Raw genomic sequence first — 22345 nt, 5'->3', positions numbered from 1 at the left:
AATAATTAAAATTACTTTCACTACCAAAGAGGAATCCAAAAAGTGAATTATGAATTGAGTGGATCGAAATGGATATGTCCAATCGTAACCATCATCGTTCAAGGTTTTTTTTTTTTTTTTTTTTCGAAAAGAGACCAGAGCGACTGCTAAATGTGTAATCTTCATCCATAACAACGCTTGCGCTGCAACGGAACCATGCAGACCTTGCAGTGTATCAACTGGAATGGATGGAACTTTGGTGCATCCACCTCATAACTGAGATCTTTCCTCCTCTGTCTTCTTAAGCTAATTAAGTAGCGTAATTCAGGAAAGGAGTTTGCACCGGTGATAGTGATGACCTCTACGGTCACCTGGCAGCGAATTTTACGCAACTGGTATCAATGCAATTTCCCACCGACGAGGAAGTTCAGTTCATACTGTGGTGACGATGCTATGTCGGATGCCTCCACATGCTCTATATATCGCTGTTGATTTTATTAAGATATTCTGATTAATTTTCGTTTTTCTTTGTCCCTTTCTGTTATTTTTCATCTCTTTTTTCCTCATCTGTCATATTTTATAATATGTCAGTATTACTCATTAAATATCCGTGTCAACAGAAGAATCGATACATGCATCCTTGTGCATCTTGTTTTTCCAGACACTTACTTCTAAAGCAACAGAGTCATGAAAATATTAACTCATAATTTAAAAAAAAGATTAAAGATTATTAATAAGAATGCAGAAACGCTTGAATAAAAAAGTAAACAAATAAAATTTCTAATTTATTAGATAATGACTCCGACGACCATTATACCACCAGGGAAATTACTTTTAAGAAAATAACCTTAAAACTACCGTGACTATATAAGAATATACATACACTGTGTGATCACTGAATTATGACCACCTACCTAATACTTCGTAGGTCCTCCTTTTGCCCTCAGTACAGCAGCTATCCGACGTGGCATTGATTCAACAAGATGTCGGAAGCGTTCGGGAGGTATGGTCAACCAAGCTGTGTGTAATGCGGTCAGCAATGCAGGTATGGAGGTGGTTGGTGTATTCAGACGCCTCATATGCCTTTCCGTAGTGTCCCACAAGTGCTCTATGGGATTGATATCAGTGGAGTTCGGAGGCCAATCGATATGCTGGAAGTCAGAACTGTGTTCCTCAAACCGTTCTTTCAGATCAAGTGCCCGATGGCTCGGCGCATTGTCATCTTGGAAGACACCATCGCCATTCGGGAAAAAGTGTAACACAGCAGGGTGTACACAGTCAGCAAGTAGTTGACGATACGGGGACCACTGATAACATTGTTCTTACATGCACCAGGGGTCCAAGTTCATGCCAGTGAAACATGTGCCACACCATACAACCGCCTCCACCGACCTGCACTTTTGATACCATGCATGATGGATCAAGAGCCTCATGTTGTTGACGCCAAATCCGTACACGACCATCCACGGTGTGGAGTAAATAACGTGACTCATCCGACCAGCACACCTTTTTCCAGCCTTCTAACGTCCAACTTGCATGCTCTTTGTACCAGGCGAGCCTTTTACGCCGATGAACCTTGGTTAGGAGAGGATGTCGTAGGGATCGTCTGCTGGTATAGTCCATACGTCGACCCATGGTCATGCCAGATATTGTTCCGGTTTGGCCCATGTTGTATTGGGTAGTCAACGCTTAAACAGTGTTGCGGCTGTTCGCGTCGTTGGACCCGGCGCTCACCTCTAACATCAACCTTTCGCTGACCTTTGCAATTTTGCTGTCGGGTCGTTGTTTGGCCATTTTGACGCCAGTCCTGGTACACTTTAACTACGGCGGCTCTCGAACACCCCCACAAGCCACAAGTTCAACCGTTTGGGAAATCGAGGCACCCGCTCGTCGAGCAACCCCGATCTGTCCTTCATCAAAGTCCGATAAATCCTTCCTTTTGCCCATCACGCTCGGAATTTTACTGCATACTGAACCACTGGCCCCTTATCTATGCTACGTAGGTCGACTAACTCCGCACTCTCGTACCTCACGTGGTCAAGGATCGCATTCAGTTTTCATAGTGGTAGTCATAATTCAGTGATCACTCAGTGTATGATACCTTTTCTTTCTTTACATTACTGGATATTGCACACCATTTTGTTATGTTATATATACTCCCAGTGGCCACTGTATTAGGTACACCTACCTAATAACGAAAGGATCCCTTCAGTCTTCGGAACAGCGTGTATTCATCGTGGCATGGAATCAACGAGATGTGGAAAGCTGCAGGAATGCTGGTCCACGTTGGCTCAATTATTTCCCACATTTATTGCAAACTGGATGGTTGCAGATCTATACCGCATTCCACCCAATCTCACGGATGCTCAGTAGGTGGCCGAGTAGGCCATCTAAGTGGGCCTAATTCACTCGAATGTTTCTGGGCCTTGTTCTGACAATGCTGGCCCTGTTACATGGCGCATTAACCTTGCAAAACAGCCTGGCTAAACTCTTCAACACAGCAGTACACAAACATCTCTTCGAATTCTTCAGGCCTTTCATAGATCAGAATCAACATGGTTTCTGCAGTGGCAAGTCAGTAGTCACAAATTTACTTCCTTTCTGGCAATACACCTCGGAAGCTCTTGATAACCACCTACAAGTTGATGTAGTCTACACAGACATTTGATAAAGGCATTTGATAAAGTCCCGCACGAACAACTTCTGGAGAAACTTAAGCTATATGGTATCCGTGACCCTTTGCTCTCATGGCTACGCAGCTATATTACGCATCGTTCCTTAAGAGTTATCATCGATCAAGTGAACTCAAACTGTTTTATACCACTAAGCGGAGTACCTCAAGGCTCTCCCTTAGGTCCTCTTCTCTTCATTGTTTTCGTAAATGATCTTCCTTCTTTCATCTACACCTCCAATGTTCAAGTTGCTCTCTATGCAGATGATCTTAAGATCTACTCAGCAGTGAAGGAGACTACCGATTCTCAAAAGCTTCAATGTGTTCTCAATAAATTCTCTCTGTGGCTATCTCTGAATGGCTTGTCTGCTAACCCCCTCGAAGTGCAAAGTAATCTCTTTCTCATCTTGCAGATCTCCACAACTAATGAATACGGAGTACACTGTTAATTCTGTAATCATCGAAAGGTGTGACCAAGTTAACGACTTGGGGATTCTCTTTTCCAGCAGTTCTAAATTCGATGCCCATGTCCTTAAAATCACCAGCAAAGCATTCAAAACACTGGAATTCAGCAAACGGAACACATACAAGTTCAAAAACTACAGATATGCGGTTATCCTTTATAAAACTATTGTTCTGCCAATCCTTGAATTCAGTTCACCTATTTGGAATCCTCACACAAAGAAGCAGTCAAAATTGAAGCAGTCCAAAAAAATTTTGTCCGTTACCTTACGTACCGCAATCCTCTATTCTATCACTCAGTGTATTATGAATCGCTGTGTGATTACTTTCATCTGAGGCCTCTGTGCACTAGAAGAGTTACTGCTGACATCGCCCTTCTAGCCAAAGTAATCACTGGAATTTACGAAGCATCTGATACCCTGAGTAAAATAAACTTCAATGCTCCTTGTAGACAAGTCAGGAACCTTACACCGTTTCGCCTTGACTCTGCCAACACGGACTTAATGAAGTTCAGTCCACTGAACAGAATCAGAAAATCAGCAAATGACTCTCGCATTGACTTCTTTGACAACTACCAATCACTGATGAACTCCATCCACAAGTTTGCCTCTTCACTTAAACTGCAAAGTGACTAGCTCACATCTAATTATTGTAGCTTATTATTTGTTATATTATTTTTCTATTCTCTAACGGATTAATTATTACTTGTTTTACCGGTAACTTAACTTAATACAATCCTCATTTGTACATATGCTTTTATTGTTTGAATCTATATCAATGTTTATCGTCCTGCTGGATTTCATATTATTGTTATTATGTTTATTGATCTGATCTCAGATACACTGTTAATGGTTACCTGCTGTGTATCTTGCTATTAATAAAATAAAATAAAAATTATCCTATTGAAAGAGGAACTTATTCAAACATGGATATGTTCATGCCGCTAAGTGATGTGCCTGATCTGAAACAATTTACGGATAACTTGTGGCATGCATAATTTGATCCACTGGTATTAAGAGGCCGGATGTACACCACGAAAACACTCTCACGCCATCATTGCATAGCTCACACCTGGTAGGAGGGTTCATGAAACAACAGGAATCGAGATTCGTCAGACTAAGCAAAGTTTTTCCAATTCTCCCACTATCCATATATTGGTGCTGCTGAGTCCGCTGTAACCATATCTTCTATTTTGTTGCTGACAAGAATGGAACCCGGTTTAGTCGTCGGTTGCGATACCCCATCCACGAAAAAGTAGGAATTGTGCGTTCCGAAATGCCTCTTTGGCTACCGATGTTTCAATAAGCTGTTTCCGACCACACGATAGCTGTAGGCTGGGTGTTATTTGTTCAATGGACCAATCTCAATACTAGCGCGACAAACTACTAACGTGGAAACTAAAGATGGATTGCAGTTTCCGAGGTACTCATATCGGCGAGTCTTGTGCCGACTACCATATTATTCAAAGTCATTTAAATCTTTCTCAATTGCACACTTACTGCAATCCCAGGCTTTATTTGCCCACCTGTTTTATATCGGATGGTACGGACACGTAGTGCTATTATGAAGAAGCGCTCCATTTGATGAAAAGGGTAGGTGTATCTAATAAGCTGGCTACTGAGTGCATATGCTCTACTCAGCCATCTCTGTTTAGGTATTTCTAATCTCCTTAATACTGAGGAATGATAGTACAAAAGAAAATCTCTTTCTGATGATAAAATCTGAATATGGAATCCACAGATTTTCCAAACACGAGTATCCTTTCCAGGACAATATCCACACATTATGAAGGAAGTAATAAATAATAGGGGGATTCTCTTGAGGGAGTTGGATGTGGTTTTTATTGGATACAGTAACCCGATGCTAAACATGGGTGTTAGGGACACATTATAATTCACATTAAAAAGTAACCCGAGGAAAGTGGAGATAGCAGCGAATGGTGATTTAATGAGATAAGCTGATAAGCGCTTCCGTTATATAAGTGATACACTTCATTACATCCCTCTTCTCTAAAGCCAGTATTTTTTTTTTTTTTTTTAACTTTCTGCTTTCCCTATCGCCAGTCTAACAGGGAATATCGGGGATGCGTACTTTATTATATAAATATGAATTACAATTTTATCATTAGATACAGAAGCACGTAGTTAGCCATTAATAAATAACAAGATAGGAGTAGAGTATATTACTTTAGTTTGTTTATCGACAACTTTGAAGATTATTAATTTGCATTAATGGTCCATTTTTCTTCTCCTTTGGCACTTTGACCAACTGCTGGAGGTTCCAATGAGGTTATCATAAATTAACTTCTCATTCGCAGCTTCCTTGTTACTATGATATTAACCAGAATGGATTTTGAACGTTTTCCTCTTGAAGAATGAATCAGTTATCGCTCTTTTGTATATGTCCATCTCAGCATCCGAAGTTCGATTAAAAGTTAGTCAATAAGAAATTGGAAAGTTCTTGTACCACCTCAAGATCATCATTGAAATCATAATTAGTACACTTTGGGGGGCTAATAGTTACCCAAATATAGTTCCCCCAATCTCATTATTAGCAATCAGAAAGTCACATCTGATATCACACTGGAATATGATGGAAGAGTGAACAGATGGACGCTTACAAACAGAGACAGGCGAAGTTTAATTCATTTTTTTTAAATTTAGAACTGTAAGATCGATTGCAAGAAACTGCACAGCCAACTAAAATGCAAGTTGGCTGCCATTTCATTTTTTTTTCCAATTTTTCAAGGTTTAAATTTAATTCGATTCCTAAATACATCTGGATGTCGGTTATCCGAAGTAACTGGGAATTTTATCAATTGGGATAACCGATTTTTTTGGGGTAAAACTTTGACTACAAGTTGCCTCACTTAAAATATTTTAAAGACTTTAAGGGAACTGAAATAAACAAAAACAGACATCCCTGTTCCGAATAAAACGCATTATTATGAACTCGATTCCCAAGAGCAAAATTTCTCCAAATATAAACTCTACAATCAGAAACTACAAACATCACTTACCGTACAATATTCCAGTGGTTTAAAAAGACAATAAGAACGGTACATTTGGGTTTTAACTACTTGATATTTCTAAAATAAAACGTGATCTATTTCGGGGATACGCATTTAAGAGAATTCATTTAAACTGAGGAAATATAAACAGTAAACTATTCTGTTTAATACACCGTAACAAACTGGATTCATATAAGACAGAAAGTGAACTATCTTACCTACACATCACTTCGTGTGTGAGGAGAACCCGGCACATTTCTGGGTTTTTATCTTGGCCTTCATATACAATAGCCTGGAAGAAAAAGCAACGAGGTAAAATCAATTTTATTCCCAAGAAAGCGAGTCCAATAATCTTATACTTTTATCGTAACAACATTAAGTCAATAATGTTAACTACTGTACAATCAACGATAGGCTTTCTTCCACTTTCTACACTAGACAAATATTGGGTCGTGCAGAGCTCCCCAAAGACATCATGCATGCGTGACTTTGAGTTCGAAAGAGTGTTTTAGATAACTTATACAAGTTTGCCTGCAACGTGAGGCGAAGTGATAAACACAGCTAACAAATAAGAAGTATGGCCCATAAATCTTTGCATACATCCCAGTTATTTTAATGATTTAAGGTAAATTAGGAAGTAATCCAACTGTATTTATTAAAGGTGATTTCTTTAACAAAGAATTCCCAAATCTGATATTGAATTCCGACAAGTCAGTGGTTGAAACAGGACACACGATATGCATTTCTTATTTATTCTTTCAGATTAAAAACGGTGCCAAACCTTATTAAGAATTGCATCGATGATCCAGCCAGTCTGTGTTACTAATTTGAATATTAAGCACTAACTCCATGACAGGTTTAACTCAATACCTTTCAGCGCAGTTACGTCTAATATTCAAAATGGCATTCTATAATTCATCACCTTGTTTTTAAGGCATTTAAGATGCTCATGGCGTTTTTAATGTACTCAATTTGAGTATCAGCTGAATTAAAAGGTAAAGATCCCTCCGGTGGTGGTTCTGGTAAAATGTACATTTAATCATGTAATTTTAATAAGTACAATGTATATTACAACCTTAAAATGTTCACGCTTGGTAACAAGCATAATAACCAGTAGATGATCAAAATCCTTTGCTACCTGAGGATCGATCTTGGTCTTACGGTGCTGTGAAGAACGATAGACTTCGACACGTCGATAGTTCAGGCCCATACTTACTCACAAAAATACACGGTTAACGATGTTAGCCGGTGGGCGTCTTGTTCCTGTAAACTGCGCTATTCGGATTACAAAGAAAGAAAGATGTATTTCTTGGTAGGCGGCGAGTGCTACTGACTCGTTAACTTTCTTACAGTCAGTAGTTCAAACTTCAGGACTCCAAAGACTGATAGCTTTGGGCTAATGATTGTCTCCTGGTATTTCACTTGCTGCTGCTGTTTCTGCTTGGCTTCTGACTGAAGTATAAATTCATTGGATAACAGTTATCTTCTTAAAATCAGAGCTCTTAAGAGGAGAAACTGATTTCTGGAAGAAGCAGAATTGCAATGTACACTCTTGAGGGAAAATTACATCGTTTTTAGGAAGTGGGTAATGGAGATGTACAGTTTCTTTAAAATCCCATTAACTTTGCTTGGACAAACAGGTAGGCTATTCAGAAAGCGTATTCAGGTCAAGATGCGTCTCTGTATTATGGAAAAGGCTTTGATAACTGGATGATCGATCCACGGTTAGCAATCAACGTTTGCTGTACTGCTTCCAGTCGTGTGATCGTCCAGCCTGTCTTTTAATATTCACTTCCATAATGACATGAAGCAATACGTTCGTGTCACTATGAAAAACTAGACTCCTTCCAAATCTTGGGATTGATATCTTGATATTACTTAGTTAAGTTTCTCCTCTGAAACTGAATCTAGTACTGCCATGAGTTACGAGACTTCTTGATATTTTATTTGAAGGTTACATCTGTTTAAGATATTTAGTGTCTGACACCATCCCAGTACCGTGTATCAGAGGGGATCCACTCATTTCGAGTAGCGTCTAAAATGATTATTTTTACCACAACATAAGAAAAACACCTGAATTATGTTGTATTTAATTCTAATGGGGTTCATATTTGTGTTTCAACTAGTAAAACGAAATCATCTAATTCTTATGAATTGTATAATTTTATTTAATACAAAACAGAGTAGAAACGAAAAGAAAAAAAGTATATTCATCTTTAATGTTCTACTCTGTAAGGTTTACAACGGCGGGGGGAGTATGAGACGATCGAAGATAACTATTAACTGTACACAGCTGCTGGTAACTGACTATTTTTGCGCCCCATCTTTCTTCTTAATAGTAACTACGCTTGTGTATTATTAAGAAGCGCGCATCGTTGCTATTCTAAGTAAATTGAATAGAGGACAATGAGCGATAGTTCCTCGGGCGGATCGGATGTCACCAAGGAACAGTAAAATGTCACACGTGAATCGGAGAAAGGTTTGACAGGAGATGTTGCCATGTCTCGATACTATCGTGCCCGAAGGCTATTCGGGAAAAACACCATCCCATTTCTTGCCTCTACTTCACTATCGTACAACCACAGGGCCAGTTGGAACATGAGACACCATACGTGCTCCGAACAAGCCATTAGCTGGTGGACGGCTGGCCAACTATCCGTCAACCTTGCCCGTAGTTGTCATTCAGTAGCAAGAGGGGGGGAAAGGGGGGAGGAACCACTGACGTGGCATACACAGTAAATCCACCATATTTGCATAGACCCCCGCTAGCATTACGAGACGCCACATGGGACGTAGGGCAGGAGGGGGGAGGGTGTTACAAGACCGCCGAGAACGGCAGGAGTCACACAAACGCCCTTATCGTTAGTCTTTTCCAGCAACGCTGCCTCTGACAATCCCCGCATCACACTCTCCATAGGACGCAGGGTTTTGAGCAGATAACACATCTGTCCAAAAGGGCTTGAATATTGTTACTAGGCTAAGCTCTGCCCAAATAGGAGCTTTGTGTAGAGGAGACTGTCTGTGAGGGAATAAACAGGAAAGCTTAGATACTGTCAGTAGGATTTGATTTTATAGAATCTATTTCAATAGAGACTGTTTTGGCCGCGTTCTGAAATGGAATGAATGGTTTTTATTGTGGTGTCTGGTGTTAACAGCATCTTTAAATGTGTTTTTATAAATAATCAGTTATGAGGAGAGTTCTTGATTTTACCGAATTCGTAACTGTTATAACGCATATTTTAAAGCTGTAATTATATGGAAAGAAATTAACTATAGTCACATTAACTAAAGTCCAAAGCAAAGGCGGACTTTTCCTAAATGTCATATCCAAAATCACTCAGCTATTCAGTTGTTCCATTCAATTGATATGAAAGCTTTATCAGGTTATTTCCCAAAAGTACTTTTAAAAATGCGCTTTAATTACCAATCTAACAGAGAACTTTTGTAGAAAATGCAACTGGATTATCCAGCTTTCTTATATACTTGACAAATCTTACTCATTTTTATAAACGTCATTTATGATCAAGAACAAATTCTATTTCCACATTCTCATAATATAATTAAAATAACATTATATCGTATTTATCTTTTATTAACATTATATTCTTTCAAGATCGACAATGCTTTGCATGGATGATGCATATCTTCGTTTCAGTTATAAACATTGCCAGTTTCATTATCGAGTTTCACGGTAATAAAGGGCTGTCTTCAACTCGAAGTGCGGATGATGGATATCCCTGAATGCTAATTAGAAGCATAGAGCACGCAAGTTAAGTGATTAGTTAATCAGTTTTTCATAAAAAGGGGAGGTCTGAGAAATGAAAGGATAGCCGTAAAATGACTAATCATTCTCTCTCTGTTTATTGCGCATTGTAACTACACATCCAAAACTAATAGAGATAATTCGCCATCTCCTTCTAATAATATTTTATAATTATTAAAAAAAACTCGGTGACAGTCGATCATATTGACCATTTTACTCAATTACTTGAAAAACTTTTTATTTTTACTACAGAACGAGAATAAATTAAGAATTCCATTTTGTATATAAATATGCAGTGCTATGTATTCATTTATACTAAAATGCACAACTCGGAGGAATATATAACATATTTTTTTATACAAATAATTCGAATATGTAAATTCTGTATATTGAAGACAGAGGAATACCACACGGAAACTTTCCCTTATTTTTATCTTATTAAAACATGGAGGTTTCAGCTATCTTTTGTCTTCATTAAAACTTCTGAAATAAAGTATTTCGCTGTTTTAGGAGCCTATTAACGACGTGAAAAGCGCACATAAATATTTTGCTATTTTATTACTACCGATTGATTAGTAAAATTGTTTTAATTACTTCGTTTCATCCAATATCACTCGTACTATTCTTAAAGTAATAGGTTTTTAATAAGTGGCTGATTCCAGATGAATAAAGGAGACACGCATCTCGCAACCTGGTTGAGCATAGGAGATTTATATACATCTACATCTATTCTATTTATAAATTTATAATTTAATTTTAAACATGAATTATATAAGTAGCGTTCCAGCGTTCCAATCAAGTGTATCACTTTAAGAACTAAATTAGTGCGAATATTAATATTCACTTTGGGTTCTAATAATGAAAAGAAAACATTTTATTCTACACAAGTGGTCTTTGCTAGTGGAGAGAATCCATAGATGAAGCTTTTCTGATAAGCAAGGCAGCTGTGCAGGAATGCAGTCCTTCAAGGGAATACGCACAGTGGATACGAATATTGTTCGTTTGTGTTAGCACCCTGTAAAGGTCGCTTACTCGCATAGCACGCAAGCTATGAGGCGAAATAGCATAAAAGAATATTTCATTGAACAATGAAACTTAATAGTTTAAGTAGTTTCATTAAAGTGGGATCATGCATTATATTAACCCAAACCCTTAATTATAAGGGAGCTCAGCGTTTCAGTGGAGGATGACAACTTTCCATTGGTAAATAGATATATGGAACATCTAAGGAAGAGTCTATAAAATGGATTCATATTCAAAGATGAAACAGATTCATGTTTCACATTATTATACTAAATGAAAGATAACCAACTTGGATATCACATAACATATTCAGCAATCAGGTTTCACTGTTAAGCATTCGCAACAGAATAGGGGGGGATTTTTTATAGGCGGGAATGCGTTTACTTAAAACAACGCTAATGGAACATCATCCAGCGGTAGTTTTCAGGAATATTGTACATATTTGTCCAGTGCAGAACTGCTGTTTTTAAAGTTACGTTTTACAGAGTTGTTGTTAATTATTCTGAAATCATTACTGGGTGGCAAAGGGCACTAAACCATTATAAAATGCAAAACTGTATTCCGATTATTATGTAGTAGTACAATTAACCTAAACAGACACGTGGTGTTTTCGTGTGTTTTAATATTTTCCAATTCTGGCTGATTATCCTCTGTTTCAATATCAACTTAAGAAAGAAACGCTGTTTTCTTCCTTAAAATGACTAATTTGTAATTTATGTTAATCCTACTTTGCCGGTTTAGTGGTTTGGTTTTACTTCAGAAGCTTTTTCGGGATTTGGAAAAACCGCAGTCTATTTAAGTTGTTTTCCTGAATTAATTAAGTATGTGTATGGTTTGTGCGTGTTTTGTATAATCTATAATTACGCACACGAATATCTTACAATTATGAGGTTGTTGAACAAGTGAGGATAGATTATAAGTGTACTGTGCGACGTAGTATTTACAGGGGGAAAAAATTACAAAAATTTATTGCACTCTAAATCCGCCGATATCGATGACACTAAATACATTTTGACATTTTCTGGATAATGAAGTTTCTGAGAATGGCATTATTCCTATATTTGAGTGAATCTTTAGTTTATTTCAAAAAACAATGAGCTCACATTAGAGAATCTTTTATACACAACTTTTAATAATATATAAAAATAATTCCCTTCGAGAAACGGCCTTCTGCTTTGCACAGGTAAGATGTACGATGTAGATCCGAACCCGTCGACGTAAGCGGTGGTTTATAAAGCAATCAGCCGCTACGAACAGAGGGAGGCGTGCAAGTGGCAGCAAACTAAGCGCTGGCACGCGTGGACACGGCTGACTGCCAGTCCTGTTTTGGCTGCATGTAATGGGTGGGGTACAGGCGACCCATATGGCACTCCGAAAAGAACGTCCGTCTGTCGGATGGGGGAGAAAGCCTGAGGTTAGTGCCTATGTTGACACCAAACAGCAGGGAGGCCACTTGTGTCAAAGTTGAACAGACGCGTAGAGTTTGACTGCGTCTGCCACATGCTCTCTGCGTGTGTTGTTTTGTGTGTGTATATTTTCAAGTGGCTACTTTCGTTTGCAATTACAGGAGCTCAAAATGACCATTTATTTGCGTTAAAGCTAAGCATATACTAACTCGTATACCCTGGCGTATTAGAACCGAAGCGTAATCAGAAGTATAAATTTTTATCCGATATTAAAGAAAATAATATTATTCCATTTTTGCAGTGAACCCATTTGAGTTTCAGGGACATCATCGACTTAGAACACGATGAAGGAGGACAAGTTTACATTGGTAAATTGATATATATGAATATCAAAGATAGAATCTAGAAAAAGAATTTATATTCTGTATAGTTAAAGATGAAACAGATTCATGTTTCTCATTATCATCTAAATGAAAGATAACCAGCTTGGATATCAAATAATATATCCAAGTGTGTTCACTAGCCGATTTTCATGTTATTGTGTTTTTCAGCCCGCATAACTTACTGGGGGAAACTTTCCCCTCCTTCTCACATACATCTGTTGTCTAAAATTATGGGTAAATCCAGATTCGTGCAATTTATTTTCGAATATTTCATTTTTAACCCTTCATTGACGTAATGTTAAAAAGACATCGTAGCAGTTGGAGGAGACAAATTCAAATCGTGTGATTAGCTAGAAATTAAACTGCTTCATATCTTCATCTTCGAATACTAAACTCAGACTCCCGCATCCTCCAATTAGGTACTCTTGTTCAATTTTCCCAATGAAGCTTAAAGCCTGATATTTAAGTAAGTTTTCAAAGAAATACTCTTTTTATCCCGTCAATTAATTATTGCCACTCTCTCTCTCTCTCTCTCTCTCTCTCTCTCTCTCTCTCTCTCTCTCAGCAAAATAACGAATCTGTTGTGCACTAATAAAAGTTTATCTTCTTGTCCCTCCATGTAACTTTCGTCCGCCGCTTTTTCTTCTTACAAATTGTTCTAATAGAGAAAAGAACATTAACCAGACTTGGAGCGAATAGAAAGATACATTCATTAAATTATCTGAACTCATGACTATTAAAATGATAGCCTTCTCTGGCAAACGGATAAAAATGTTCCATTTACCAGGAAGTGAGTAGGGATAAAAATAAAAGTTAATTATCCCCTGACTAATGTGAGGGCCGATGATTTTTCCGATACTCAAAACCGCCTGAAATACATCATTTCCGTCACACAAGGATGTTCATCATTACCAATACGAGAGTATAAGAGTGGTGTACAGAGACGAGATTAAGGACCTTATAAACAAGTCTAGCTTAGACCGCTAGGTCATGTAAATAGTGCGGTACAGTTATCTGAGTCTCTTTACCACGGTTCCTTATTGCATGCCGTCTTCGGGGAATGCATGACAAGGGAATCGTTTTACCGTACTCGATTACTTAGCTTAGAGTGTAAATTAAAGGTCTGTGAAATAATAAACCATTACATGAGAATGGAAGTTTAAAAAAAAAACGCCCAACCCACTCTCTGGTGCCGCAAGCCCTTTATGGTGAAGGTTTTTTTCTTAGCGGATTCGCAATATGTCTTCCATTCTTTATGTGCTCCTTATGCAGTCTACCACACTCTGTATAAACAAATGTCCCGCATTAGGTGAGAGAGAAATCCTTTAAGGTAAAAGACCCGAAGCTTTAAAAACCGAATAAGATTAAAAAAAAACAGGATAAACCGATTAAAACAATAAATGGAAAACATTAATAATAGTCTTAGAAGAAATAAGATGTTGATGGTGATGGTTATGTTCTTTTTTTTCTCGAAAATTGATTCTGTTTTTCTGTAGGGTAAAGTTGTTGCAGTTTAGGCAATCTTTAGTTATTAAAATCAACTATGTCTTGAAGTAGAGTTGGGTTATGTTGCCCAAAAATAAACTACAGGCATTTAAATTCCACTAAAGTAAACTTCCAAATAAATACAGACCCAAGAAAAAAACAATTTTTGTAGATATCTTCCAATCTGTGATGAAAATCAAACGTCAGCCTTTTTAAAAGAGGGTGGGGGATGTGGTAAACGTACTGTTTCTTCGGGGAATAGCCTTTAAGTATATTCGCCAAAATGGTTTTTCAATCCATAAAATTAAAAAGGTAATTTCTAATCGGAGTAGTTCAAAAGTTACTGCTCAATTTCATGAGTTTCTTAACAATTTTAGATTTTAAATATTGGGATCTGTGCTGAAGCGCCAATTTAAATTCTAAAAATTATATTTCAAGAACTAATATCTATATTTCAGGATTTGAATCTGCTTTTAGAATGAGGGATAAGGCAAAAACCAGACCATTAGAAGTGATCGGAATCGTAATAAATAATAACAGGACCGCAGCCCTTAATTATATAAAAATAATATTGAATCTTAGAACTCCCACTTATTACTACAAAGAAACGTATCACGCAGAATGCGAAGAAAGTAAAGAGGAGATGAAATGAACTGAGAAAACCGGGAGGAAACAAATTACAAGCACTTCCGATCTCTTGTCCCTTCTACAGTTTCCGTAGGGCAGAGAAATCTGAGGAAACATAAAAATCTCCTTTGTGATCATCTTTCACTTGTAGCAATTAGGTGTTCACGAAGAATTAAGCCTGTACATAGAGTCAAATGCTGGATTCAGACGAGACAGTCATTTGTCTCGACTCGAGAGATAAACGGGAAATACTTGAGAGCAGAGATACGGTAGCAACATGCTGTTCTACAGCAAGGTGTGGTGTTGGAGGCTGACAGTATGAGTTATTGGCAGAGTGTAGCTATAAAGGCGGCTTACTTGGGCTCGTTTCTCCTCGTGCAGATCACTCTGTCAGATATGAGTTGCGAAGCGTATTATTTTTATTGAACCGGGTGATAAAGTGTTTCTAGACTCGGAATATATTGTCTCAGTGATCTATTGTTTCCCATTGGCTTATATATTTGAATAGATGTTCACACGATTCGCTCAAACTCTGCCATATTAATTCGAACATTCCCTGGTGTATTCGGTGGTCCCAAAGTTCAGACGATACAGGCAGCCATACCTGTATAAAGAAGAGCGAGAACCAGAAGTCGATTTCAGCAACTAATTGGCTGCTGAAGAATGATTATGTTAAAACCCAAGCCCTTCCCATCTTAAGACATTTAAAATAGGAACAGAAAGAAAGAGAGAGAACTCGTATTAAATTGGAGTAAGTTGTTTCTATCAGATAGTTATATGATCATACACACTGCATCGTTTGATATTAGGATGCAACTTCAGTATTTGATATTCTTTTCTTCAGGCGTTATAACCCAGTGTGGGTCTTAATCTTCTCATACGATGTTCCACCAGTAAGCCCTGCCAGAAGTCAAAATTCTCTTATTGCTCAATTTTAGATTTTTAAAGATCATGAGAATAAGAAATTGGTTTCTTATTCTCATGATCTTTAAGTCCTCTTCTGCGTCATCCATCAATCTTTTCCGCAGTCTTTCCTCTTGCCCTCCTACCGGTAGGTTTGTATTTCATTATCCTCTTAGTTGTTCTGTTGTCATTCATTCTTATAATATGTCCTAACCAGTTAAGTCTCTGGCTCTACACATATCTGACGATGTCTGCACCCTGAATAAGATTGCCAAGTTCATGGTTCATTCTGATCCTTCTGGATCCATCACCGTCTTGTACGAGTCCAAACCCTTAATGAAAATAACTGGAATAACTTTTACAATTTGAACTTTTATGCATAATTATTTTCTGTAGTCTACACGATGGAAATATCAAATTTAAAACAATATTTTATAACCAGAAGATGCAAGTAAGGAATGCTCTTATTAGGTCTCGCTGAATTATTTCAGGATAACAGATTTCGTAAAACATTTTATAACGCAATATTAATTATATAATACGAACGTTGGATGGTTCTTCATTTATGGGCTCTGTTAAATAGATGAAGAATATGTTGAAATCACTGACAGAGCCAGAGCTCTCTCTCAGCATCGATGTGCTCGATTGTGCGATCCACAGAGAGCCAAAATGTTGGGGGTGTACTCGTACATGGGGTTAAAAACAATTGATTGTCGGAACAGGAAACGTCTAATTTTCCAGTACGCGCTTACTCTCATTGATCAACCAGAAGGAAAATATTGAAATTGCAGAGGGGGGAAAAGAATTCTTGGGAAGCAACACAAAAAAGGAGAAAAAGGGGGGAACACTGCCATCACAGGAAAGCAGACAACCGTGTAATGGATGAGATCCGAGTCCGCGAATCGTTCCAATATCGTTAAGAGCCGGGCGAGTTCTCCTACGTCAACTGGCACTTGGCAAACTCAGACCGCAAAATAGCAGTGGACGAATGATACATCTGTACGACATTCGCTGTCTCCCGGTGGATATAAATGAAATAGCAATCTGCATGCGATTCGGTGACAGCTGTGGATGGAGATATTAGACTAAAACTGTTCCAACAGTTCTACTTAATTTACAGGCCAATTAGATGTGATTGAAACAAGAAAAAAAAGCGAAAATTTTCACCGATGTGTTCCACAGAGAAAATAATAGAACGCGAATTAATGTAGATGTAAAGGTGGCCGGAAATAGTGCCCGGTTCTTATTAAATATGTCAGATGGAATCGGTACGAGCCCCGACAATCGCTGTGCTGTTGTTATGCCCTATTTTCGTGTTGTTTTAGAGAAAATTACATTCAGTGAAAAGAAACTCCCTGAAGTAATTTGTGCGATCGGGTACATTCCGAGGAACCTATCAAAAAATCAAACGAGTCACTCAGAAGAAAAATATACAGTCAGCGAATTGCAAAACGCATTTGGTGGGCGAATATATAAAGACATCTTACCATTTAACTACTTGGATGAAACGTTGTTGACAGAAAACCGTGGAGACCAAAGTAATCAAAGACGGTCTGATTTTTACCGAGTTATTTTTATGAGCATTAACATCTCTTCACTCTTTCTCTCCTCCCTTCCCCAAATAGAAAGATAAAACATTATTTGCCAAGTAGTAACTTAACCAATGGAATTTTGATGAAAAATGTACCGATGCAAAGTATTTGCAAAACGAAAATGTCGATCAGCTGATCTTCAAATTACTTAAAGAATCATTGAAATTGTTTCTTACGAAGCTTGAGATGTTATTAGATTGCGCTTTTTGCGCTTATGCTTGTCGTAGTTTAAGAAGTTGATATTATATAGGTATATTTGTAAATAAGGAGCGATCAGATAAGCACTTCTTTGTGGAACACCACAAAAGGATTTTTTATGAATTTTATTTCAACAGATTCTTATAAACAAATTAAATATCTTTAAGCGGATAAATTACATATGTCTTAAAACAGTTCTTAAAATTTCATATTCTAATCCTTCAAAACATTTTTCTTAAATACCTTTTTTCCCCATTATTAGTATTAGTAACGGCCGCATGGTGCAAGAAAGCCTATGGCTTATGCTGCACCAGCCAAAAAAAAAAAAAAAATCCGAACAAAACAATGATAAAAACAAAAACAAAAAAAATAAATAGATAAATAAAATAAATAACTAATTAATAATAATCAATAAATAAAAAAATAAAATAAAAAGGAAATTAAACCTATCATCCTATGCGCTTCCCTTACCCGAAAGTACTATCCAGATGACCTTTGAATTTCCCCAAACTGTCGGCTTCTACCACCCATGAAGGCAACTTATTCCAGTAATTTATAACTCGCTGGCTAAAATAAAACTTCCTGCAGTCCAATCTAAACATTTCTCCCCGTAACTTGAATTTATGTCCCCTAGTTCTAGCATCATTTATAATCTTGAAAATTTTGTCCTCATTCATTTTACTGATGCCTCTCAGAGCCTTAAACACCTCAATCAAATCTCCTCTAAGGTGTCTAGTTTCCAAACTCTGCAACCCACATATTCGAAGTCTTTCTTCATAAGGACGCCCTTTTGCCGATCTCACCAGGCGAGTTACCCTTCTTTGCACCCTTTCAAGAAGCTCGATGTCTTTCTTTAGGTGCGGTCTCCATACCTGAACACAGTATTCCAAGTGTGGTCTAACAAAAGCCTTATATAATGGGATTATCACGTCCCTATCTCTACTTGCAAAAGTTCGATAGATCATCGATAGGACACCATGGGCCTTCCTTGCAGCCTGTTTACAATGCTCAGAGAATTTCATGTCTGACCGTATCGTAACACCCAAGTCCCTTTCCTCCAGTACTGGGTTTAGTTGAACTCCACCAAGCGAATAAGTTTTTTGGGGATTACTGTTTCCCAGGTGTAATACCTTACACTTTGTTGGATTAAAGCACAGCTGCCATTTTTCTGACCATTCTTGAAGTCTATCTAGGTCTCTCTGAAGAAGCTCAGCTTGACAGTGATCATTAACTACTCTACCAATTTTAACATCATCTGCAAATTTAGACATCACGCCCTCTATCCCTTCATCAATGTCGTTTATGAAAATTAAAAACAACAGTGGTCCTAATACTGATCCTTGGGGAACCCCACTTCTTACATCAACCCAATCTGAGGAATAGCCATTTATCACAACCCTCTGCCTCCTGCCCTGAAGCCATCCTTCTATCCATCTAAGGATTTTCCCAGTGATTCCAACCTGTTCCAGCTTATAAAGCAACCGCTCATGTGGGACTGAGTCAAAACCTTTGCTGAAATCTAAATAAATAATGTCGAAATTATTCCCTAAATCCAGCTCGTGAGTGACCCTTTCGAAATAGCGAACCAGATTTGTTAAACATGATTTTCCCTTTACAAAACCATGCTGAGTATCCTTGAGAATTTCAATTCGATCCAAATGATCCTGAATTCCACCCTTGATCATTACCCCCATGATTTTCCTAACTACTGAAGTCAGACTGACAGGTCGATAATTTCCAACTTCACTTTTAGAGCCACCTTTATGTATGGGAGATACATTTGCACTTTTCCAATCCAAGGGAATCTCCCCAGAGTCTAGTGATGCTCGCATAATTAGCCCCAATGGTTGAATGCACTCGCTTGCCGCCTCTCTTAAGATTATAGGGTATATTCCATCAACTCCAGGAGCCTTACTGGTCTGTAGGCTCGAAAGGTTTTTCATTAAATAATCTTGGGAAATTTCAATATCATTAATTACATATTTTTAACTTCGCTCCCACAATTTCCCATTGCCACAAAAGGCTTTTCATTTGTAAATATCGATGCAAAATAACTGTTGAGTTCATCTGCAACGGCAGCTGGTGTATTTATTACTATCCCCTTTCCCTTACGTAAAGGTCCGATCTGGTTTGTCCTGCTCTTCTTGGCATTTATATATGTGAAGAATTCTTTATCCTCCCTCTTTGCTCTGTTTGCTAGTGATTTCTCATAAACTGCCTTTGCCTGTCGAACCTTTTCTGTGGCTCTATTACACATCACCTTATGAGAAGATGGAATTTTATTGTTCTTAATATAATTAACTTCACCATCCACAGAGGGTACAGAAATGTTAAGTAACCCCCTTAAACGTTACTTTTATAACATTTTACTAGAACAAAATTATAAATATCAAAATAATATAAAATAAAATCACAATACACATTCCGTTCTTTTCATACAAGTTCTGCCAATGAAAAAGATAAATTTGATTCTTATTAACCAAAGAAATGGACGGAATTAGAATACTGCCCAATAATAAATAAATTGTGTGCGTGTGTAAATACACACATACATTTTTCATATATTCAATACCATCGACGTCTATTGGAAAAAAGCGAATAAGTTTACACACTGATCGCTTCATATTCATGCCATTCGAATTTAATCACTTTAGAGATTCGATCAAGTCATATTGAGAATCATCGCATCCATTTCTTTCCTGCTTGTTATTATGGTATTTTATTTTTAAAAGACACTGAGTTACTTGGAAAATTATGTAATGTGACTTTCTGAATGAAGAAACCTTCGTAAATTACCAGACTACAGGGTTGTTATAATTTTCTACTAAGATAATTGACGCATCATGGGTCATTTCTCAACTTCGGCCTGTGGCATGAACTCAGACTTTCCCCATACGGTGAAAGTGGTCGGTTATTCACGAGGGATGATGACAGAAAAAGCCTTGCCGTCGTTATTTTGAAGTTTTTTTAGAAATAAGACGTATAAATCATTTTACTGCACCAATTCTGGTGGGCGTAATCTTGTATTATTAGTATCGGCATACGATGCAAGAAAGCAAGCTTATAACAACGTTAACAACAACAAAAAACCCCACATCATGTGTCCGCCCTCCTTTAATAATTTTTGTAATTCTTCAATAAGTTTATTCAAACTAACCACTTCTACAACATCAAATAGAAGTTTCTTCGACATCCATTACTCTCTGACTGAAAGAAAAGTTTCGCCCATCTATCCTACAACCATCCTTTCTCAATTTAAAAGCATGTCTCCTTATATGCGTTCTCGGAGAAAAATAATGATTCCATCAGCATTTGTTTACTCAATCCATTCAAAATCTTGAACACTTCAATTAGGTCCCCTCACAGGTATCTAGTTTCCAAGCGTCGCAATTTGCAGAAATGGAAATCTGTTATGGCAAGAGTACTGTTTGGTGTCCTTGACTAATCGCATTCTGTTCGCTGTATGCGTTTCAACGAATCCACATCCTTCCTAAAATGAGGCTTCAGGCGTACACAACAGGATAATCACCTCCTTGTCCCTGCTAGAAAAGCTCCAGTATATCATAAACAGAACCTCACAAGCTGTCTGAAATGCTCAGAGAACTTCATGTCGAGCTGCACAAATACCCATTAGTCTTTCATTCTTCACTACCCTGGGTATGGTACGCCCACTTGTTACTTTATTCTGGGATTAGTGTACCCGAAGAGAATCAGATGCCATTCATATCTAGTAGGCCAATGTGGCTCTTCCCTTTTTTTTGTGTTAACATAACTAAAGAATTCTTTGTCTTCGCATTCCTGTCCAAAGACCTCTTGTAATCTGTCTTAGCTTGCTTAACCTTAGTGACCTAATTGAAGACTAGTTTATATTCATTTTAAGTTTCTGTGTCTGTCCCCCCCCCCTAATTTATAATTAGCTCTCATTTCAAATTCTCATTTAGAATTTGGCTTTGGTAGATTCTTAAAACTCAGCGAATTTCTAATGGAATTTGAACTCTGCCCTCTCTGAAAGAATAACACCCAATGAACCCAATATAGTGTCACCGAGGGCCGTAGAATTTTTAAATGAACACATCTAATACGATACTAAATAAATGAAACTCAGTCCCATACATTAAAACATATGGAAATAAAGTTAGATCGTGTTTTTTTTATATGACTTTCATTATTTCCGGTTAATAAATTCAACGGGCACCACACAACTGAAGATAGCTTTATCAGAAATTACTGCAGCGCTGCACACTGCCAATCAAACAAGGACATTCCAACCCTAACCATTTTCTTAAATCCCCTTAGTTTACGTGGATTGACTGCGTGACTGGAAAGAAGGCAAAATATCCGCAGACAGTGAGGAAATTAAACTTAATTAGTGTAATACTTCTAAATGTAAATGAGCCAGTGTTACAACGGAGCCGGAGATTATCTTCGCACTGCCAGATTAAGTGAAACAGCAAGGTAAAACAGAAGGGGCTCGTCAAACATCAGTCGTGGAAATTAAAAACCGCTTAAACTGCGTGTTTGTGTCGGTGTCAGGTCTAAGAATGGAGCGGAACCAATCTATGGTGAAAAGCTTTGCAAAGTAACAGGGAAATTAGCAAGGACTTTGGAACAATTCTCTAACAAGCAATTATCCTTATAATACTCTTATTGGCGTGCTCAAATAGCGAAGAAAATATGAGGGAAATGGGAAAAATACTTTTATAAACTATTTCTTCCGTAAGAGTTCTTAACCGCATATTTAAGGCAGGAGTAATCGAACGAAATGCATATTGTACCACAATCATAAATAACTTTCTACGAGGCATATTGAAGCGGGACAGTATAGTGAGCAGGTCACCAATTG

General features: G+C 37.7%; 1 protein-coding gene across 7 annotated transcripts in view; it reads right to left on the bottom strand.

Moving 5' to 3' along the window:
* The window catches only part of kn (EBF transcription factor knot), a 356137-nt gene that overhangs the window by 270548 nt on the left and 63244 nt on the right, over window positions 1–22345 (bottom strand). For all 7 annotated transcript variants that reach the window (XM_090385236.1, XM_090385237.1, XM_090385239.1 and 4 more), the window contains one exon: window positions 6341–6414. In XM_090385236.1, the coding sequence (XP_090241362.1) occupies window positions 6341–6414 (74 nt within the window). The remainder of the gene's footprint in view (window positions 1–6340; window positions 6415–22345) is intronic.

The sequence above is a fragment of the Mastigoproctus giganteus genome, chromosome 11 (assembly GCF_048544385.1).
Source record: "Mastigoproctus giganteus isolate SK-2022 chromosome 11, ASM4854438v1, whole genome shotgun sequence".
In the NCBI taxonomy this organism is placed as follows: Eukaryota; Metazoa; Arthropoda; class Arachnida; order Uropygi; family Thelyphonidae; genus Mastigoproctus; species Mastigoproctus giganteus.
This window is presented reverse-complemented; position numbering and strand designations above follow the sequence as displayed.